Raw genomic sequence first — 5811 nt, forward strand, 5'->3', positions numbered from 1 at the left:
TATAATGTAAGATAATTTTCAGTAAAATTATAACCATTAGAATTTGTCTTCTCAGAGTACCAGTAAGAATCAAATTGATTATAGATGAATCTAATATTTTTAATTGCCAAAAGTAGCATCAAAATACAGAACAAATATTCTAAAAGAGTATATCATATTCTTAGTCTACAAAGTCAATGAAGTATTATGTTGTCATCAGAAATAACAGAAACCAGAAAATAGGAGATTCTGAGTATTTCTAAACAAGTTTGTTAGATGAATCAAAGTTGAAATTTTAAGAGTGAGATCTTAGCAGCAAGGTTTTGTTATAAAATGAAATTTAAGTCCCAATCACTATTTCTGTTGCCCAAATGAATAAAAAAGAAATCCAGAGAGAGAGAGAGAGAGAGCTGGCACCTATCTTCTGTGACTGGATTTGAGGGGCCCCTGGATTTGAAACCTGGGCCAAGAATGGAATTCCTTTGATGCCTATAAATACTAACACAGTGGAAGAAGAAAGTAGAATGAGAAATAATCTCTGCATTTCTTTTGTTTTGTCTTCTTTCCTAGTCTTTTTCTCTCTCCCTCTCTCTCTCTCTCCCTTCAAAGCTGTTTTCATCCTAAGCCTCAAGAAAGGACTGTAAGAGAGACAAGTTCGATTGGTTTTGTTTGGTACAAACAGAGCATATCAACAGATACAGCACCAAAGGAAATTGAGGGCTCACATGGGTGTTATTTGTATGTGACAGCTTCTCTTTTTGGACTATTAATGACTTCTTTTTCTCTGTACCTCATAAATTGGCAGAAATCCCAGCTGTTTTCTCTTTTTAAGTTTCTTATTTTTGGCTGAGTTTTTGTTCCTCCACTATTGTATCTTATCCCTGTATTTCACCTCTTCTCAGGTTGTAAATACTGCTTTTTCATCTTGGGTTTTGGGTTCCCTATTCATTTTTCCTCCTTCTAATCCATAGCCTCTCATTCATTTCTAATTTGATTCTCTTCTCCTTTTCTTCTCTCTAATATTTAGACTTGTGGACTTCTTTGGTTTGTTTTAGCTTCTGGGTTTTGAAGCTTCCTAGTTTCTATCTCATACTCTGTTTTGAAGCAAACAGAATTTCAAATTCAAATCAAAGATATTCAAAAGCTACAACTGTTGAAGAATCCAGCTCCTCTACTACTTGTAAACGGCAAAATCAGTCGTGAAGTTGTACATAGAAGTGCTGCCTATCGTCACAGTGAAATAAGGAAACATACTTCAGCAATTTCTACTTCTCGTCTCTGCAAATTCAGAAGCTCTGTTCTTTCTAAAATTCCAGATGTATCCCATGGATTTCTGTATGTTCTGCAGCAGAATCAGTTTCCTCGTCCTTCTTATTGTCCTCTCATACCCTTCTAAATTCATTCAAAGCCCAGTGGACTTTGGCCCTTTGAACCTTCTCCCTGCCACTGACACAGCATCTCTGGACTTCGGGAGAATCTACTTCAACTCCCCATCTGCAGTTCTAAGGCCCCAATCTCCCAAAGAGGTATCTCTCCTTCTCAACTTTGTTTCTGGTTCTTCCTTCAGCAAAGCTACAGTTGCAGCAAGAGGAGCTGGACATTCCATCAATGGCCAAGCTCAAGCACCGAATGGCATTGTTGTTGAAATGGATTCACTTCCTTCTTCTATTAAAATAACAAAGAGAGTTGATGGGGAGAGTGGTCCTTCTTATGCTGATGTCAGTGGAGGAACTCTTTGGATAGACCTCTTGAAGGAAACCTTGAAAGAGGGCCTCGCACCAAGGTCATGGACTGATTATCTCTATCTTACCATTGGTGGCACACTTTCTAATGCTGGAATCAGTGGGCAAACCTTTAAATATGGCCCTCAGATTAGTAATGTCCTTCAGCTAGATGTGGTAACAGGTAAAACACCCCTTCTCTCTCTCTTTCTCTCTCCCCCCCCCCCCCCCCCCCCCCCCCCCCCCCCCTCTTTGTTATAAGTTTAATTTTGCTTACAGAATCATTCTTTTCTTGCAGGAACAGGAGAGATTGTAACCTGTTCACCAACCAAAAATTCTGAGCTCTTCTATGGAGTTCTAGGTGGGCTTGGGCAGTTCGGTATCATTACAAGTGCAAGGATCTTGCTCCAAGATGCTCCACGAAAAGTAAGAGTTCTTATAATGCCATTGGAAATTTTACACTCAATCGGTTGGGTTTTAAAATGGACATCTGAGTTTCCTTCTTTAGCATCACCATCTAGTATTGTTCTTATTTTTTCTCACACTTAAAATTTGATTAAAATGATTATTTTTACAGTTCCTAATGAAATGTTTTGCTTGTAAAATGTGCTCAGGTGAAATGGGTCAGAGCATTCTATGATGATTTTGATATCTTCACCAAAGACCAAGAGTTATTGATTAAAATGGACAGCAAGGTTGATTATTTGGAAGGTTTTGTAGTTTTAAATAAGGACTCACTGCATGGCTCCTCCGTTTCCTTTCCCTTCCCAGAAAATTTGGCTTCCAATCCACAGTTCAAATCAGACCCTTCTAAAGTGTACTACTATATAGAATTTGCTGTCAATGATAAGCCTGGCCAGAACACCAATCTAGACCAAGTAAGAAATCTTCAATCACCCTTTCTCTTTACTTCTCTTATCTGCACGTTCATTTTTTGGTATTGTTATGTGAGAAATGCAAACTAGATTAACTGATCAATGGTGTGTTTGGGTTTTTCCAGGTTGTTGAAGAGATATCTAGCAAACTGAGCTTCATGCCATCACTTCTGTACAGTGTAGAAGTGTCATACTTTGATTTCCTGAATAGGGTTAGGATGGAGGAATTAAGCCTGAAAGAGATAGGGCTCTGGGATGTTCCTCATCCATGGCTGAATATGTTTGTGCCCAAGTCAGGAATTGCCCTGTTTAGAGACTTGCTGTTGGAGAACATCTCACCAAGTACATTTGAGGGCCCCATCCTCATATATCCCATCTCAAGAGACAAGTAAGACCATCTTTCTCTCTCTCTGTCAATTATTTCCTGTAACTTCTTTCTGTACTTTAAATATGAGGTATTGCTTCCTGGGTCATGGAAACTTTGATTACTTTCTAGTTAATTTATGCAGAAGAAAGGGGAAGAAAACCTTGCACATCATTGTATATTCTTTGTATATTCTTTGTATAATAAGAAATAATAAATAAATAACTGTACTGTTTTCTCATCTTGCTGTGTCAGAATCTATTCCAAGATTGTTTAATTAGTTGGTCAACAGTACCTCAAACCAAGATAAGTTGCTGTAATTTTCCCCCTCCTAGAAAACCCAGAAATTAAATTTATGAATAATGAAGGTTGAAAATTTTAGGAACAGTTGCACCACCTATTGGCCATTGCTGTCCTTTTCCTTACCTTTTTAAGTTATGGACCATTAAGTGGTTGAAACCCTAGAGTATCAACTTTACAGTAGTACAGGTTATACAGTACTGAATGGCACAGAAGACTTGAGAATATCTTGGATTTATATGGGTTTTTTCAGAAACCACAGATCAGATCTGGAGATTGATTCTTTTTTTCTGAGAACTCACTGATGATACTGTCACAGTGGCATACCTAGACAACTTTTTACTTGAAATCTTTTTCTTTTATTTTGTGGACTTCAAGGAGGCACGGTTAGGGATTGTAATTGACATGCGATGGGTAAGGGTCCCATATAAGGAGATCTCTTTGAATCAGTTTGTTTTTTTTCTTTTCTTTCTGTGGTAGAAGAATCAGATTGTATTGACTGACCCCAATAACTGCCAAGAAAATCTTAAACGGCATCAGGAAATCTCACCTACTTTTTTGGTTCTTGGAGGTTTGTTCCATAGAGGGCCCAAGTCTGTGTTAGGTTTAAGGGTCTTGATTGGATAAGCACAAGTTAGTGGTTGGTTTGTATTAGGATCCAACCTTGGAATTGCCTGACATGTTATAAATCATCTCAAATGTTAATGTTGGCATATTACATTTGAAAATTTTCTTACAGTTTGATCCTTAATCTGCAGGTGGAACTTGAACATGTCAGCTGTACTACCGGAAGTGAATTCCGGTGAGGATGTAGTATATGTCGTTGGAATCCTCCGGTCGGCAAATCCTAAAAGCTGTTCACGAGAATGTCTACAAGGTTACCTTCGAAAAAACCGAAATATTGTTGACATAGCTACTGATCCTAGGGCTGGAATTGGTGCTAAACAATACCTGGCACACCACACCCAAGAATCACAATGGAGGGAACATTTTGGAGGGAAATGGCAACAGTTTTTGGCTCGAAAGTCTACTTTTGACCCCTTGAACATATTGGCCCCTGGTCAGGCCATCTTTAAGAGGAGATACAGCAAAAATCTTTCTACAACTCTCACTCTCTCTTCCCAATGAGAGAAGGAAAAAAGAGAACTAAAGAAGAATCATATTGGAATTTCTTGTTTCCTTCTTGATGGGGTCCCTAAGAGAGAATACATGTCTTCTTTCTTTCCAACTCATCATGTCTCTAAACAGAAGAAATTGTAATTGCCCAGAGAGAGACAAAGAGATTGTAAATGCCCAGAGAGAGAGAGAGTGTGTGTGTTTGTCTGTATTTTTCCCTTTCCCTTTTCTTTTCTGAGACTTTTGGGGATGCCCATCTCAGATATTGGATGTACAGAGAGCAGGAGTTACAGTGCCTTTTAGAAGGTAATGATATTACACCTACTGGGGAACATAGAATGGAAATAATTACCTGATTTACAGTTTTACTATCTTTATGGGCTTACTTAATCCATAGGGTTGGTGGGTTGTTCTTTATTGTTCAAACCCAAGATCCCAATCTAGTTTTAATGTCTCTGGAACTACTTTGAGGTATTATAGAACCAAAGAACTGAATCTCCCCAGAATCAGAAAGCACCTTCCCTGGATTGTTTGCAGTGGTAACCCAACTCATGAAGCATCCATCTGTCGCCACAGCTTCTGGAAATGAGAAAGGTTGAGCCATTTGCATGTATAATTGGATTAAAACCCACCAAACTCTGGCCGGCCTAGACACTTTTAAGATTGACTTTCCAGCATTTCTTCATATAGGTGGGGGACCAAAGTAAGCTATGGTTTGTTCTGCACTTCATATAGGTGAGCTTTGCATGGGCTGGCTTTGTCTCTCCTGTTCCAACCTTTTAGAAGTTGAAATAGCCATTAATTGCTTTTTGTGGTCCCTGTAATAAGATCTGTGATCTCTGGTTGTTGGTGATTTTAATTCTTCACATGGTAATTGAATTGAGACTGTATCTATTACCTAACCCAATGTCAAATGTCTTGGCATTAGGAGCTCATTATACAATAATTATTTTTTGCCTTGAAAATGTCCTGACTTGAATCAGTAAATACATATATATAACACTTTATTACAGACCTCAAGGCATTGTCTTATTGGGAGTGTTAGGGTTATTCTTGTGTTTTTTCAGTATCTCTATGATATGCTTTTCAATGAAAAAGACTCTTGTCATTTGCTATGGAAACAAAACAATTGAAACCTACATGAGCCATGACTTCCTCATATGTGACTTTGCCAAGTCATTTCTTCTAGTTGCAGTCATCTTTAAATAATTTAAAAATGTAACATTTATGAAACAGGGTAACTATATAAAGAATGAAATTGATGTGGAAAGCTTTTGCATTAACACAATTGAGGGTAATTTTTTATGCAGTCTTATTCCAACAATTTTTTATAAGAAACTATTTAGATAAGATAGGTAAATATATCATTTTTTTCCTTTTTGCAAACAAACATATATTATTTGTTTTATAAGTGGGAGGAGAGAGAAGAGATTATTCTTTTTTTCCCCCTTCGTGT

The 5811-nt window shown here is 37.7% G+C and overlaps 1 protein-coding gene across 1 annotated transcript; it reads left to right on the top strand.

Annotated features, from left to right (window-relative positions):
* Window positions 1-516: 516 nt before the first annotated feature.
* On the top strand, window positions 517-4493 carry LOC149012852 (cytokinin dehydrogenase 3-like). Its single transcript, XM_089159907.1, has 5 exons — window positions 517-1884; window positions 1999-2126; window positions 2315-2578; window positions 2701-2963; window positions 3998-4493. Exons 1-5 carry the CDS (start codon window positions 1296-1298, stop codon window positions 4365-4367), a joined length of 1614 nt encoding a protein of 537 aa, XP_089016033.1. The 5' UTR covers window positions 517-1295; the 3' UTR covers window positions 4368-4493.
* The last annotated feature ends 1318 nt before the right edge of the window (window positions 4494-5811 follow it).

This window comes from Hakea prostrata, chromosome 6, assembly GCF_041222555.1.
Source record: "Hakea prostrata isolate BN-2017 chromosome 6, UWA_Hpros_2, whole genome shotgun sequence".
NCBI classification, from domain to species: Eukaryota; Viridiplantae; Streptophyta; class Magnoliopsida; order Proteales; family Proteaceae; genus Hakea; species Hakea prostrata.

Excerpts from the sequence above, each read along its gene's own strand:
- LOC149012852 (XM_089159907.1), top strand. The coding sequence starts at position 1,296 with ATGTATCCCATGGATTTCTGTATGTTCTGCAGCAGAATCAGTTTCCTC. Across the intron at positions 2,127-2,314 it reads TCCAAGATGCTCCACGAAAA|GTGAAATGGGTCAGAGCATT; the intron begins GTAAGAGTTCTT and ends AAATGTGCTCAG. Across the intron at positions 2,579-2,700 it reads AGAACACCAATCTAGACCAA|GTTGTTGAAGAGATATCTAG; the intron begins GTAAGAAATCTT and ends GGGTTTTTCCAG.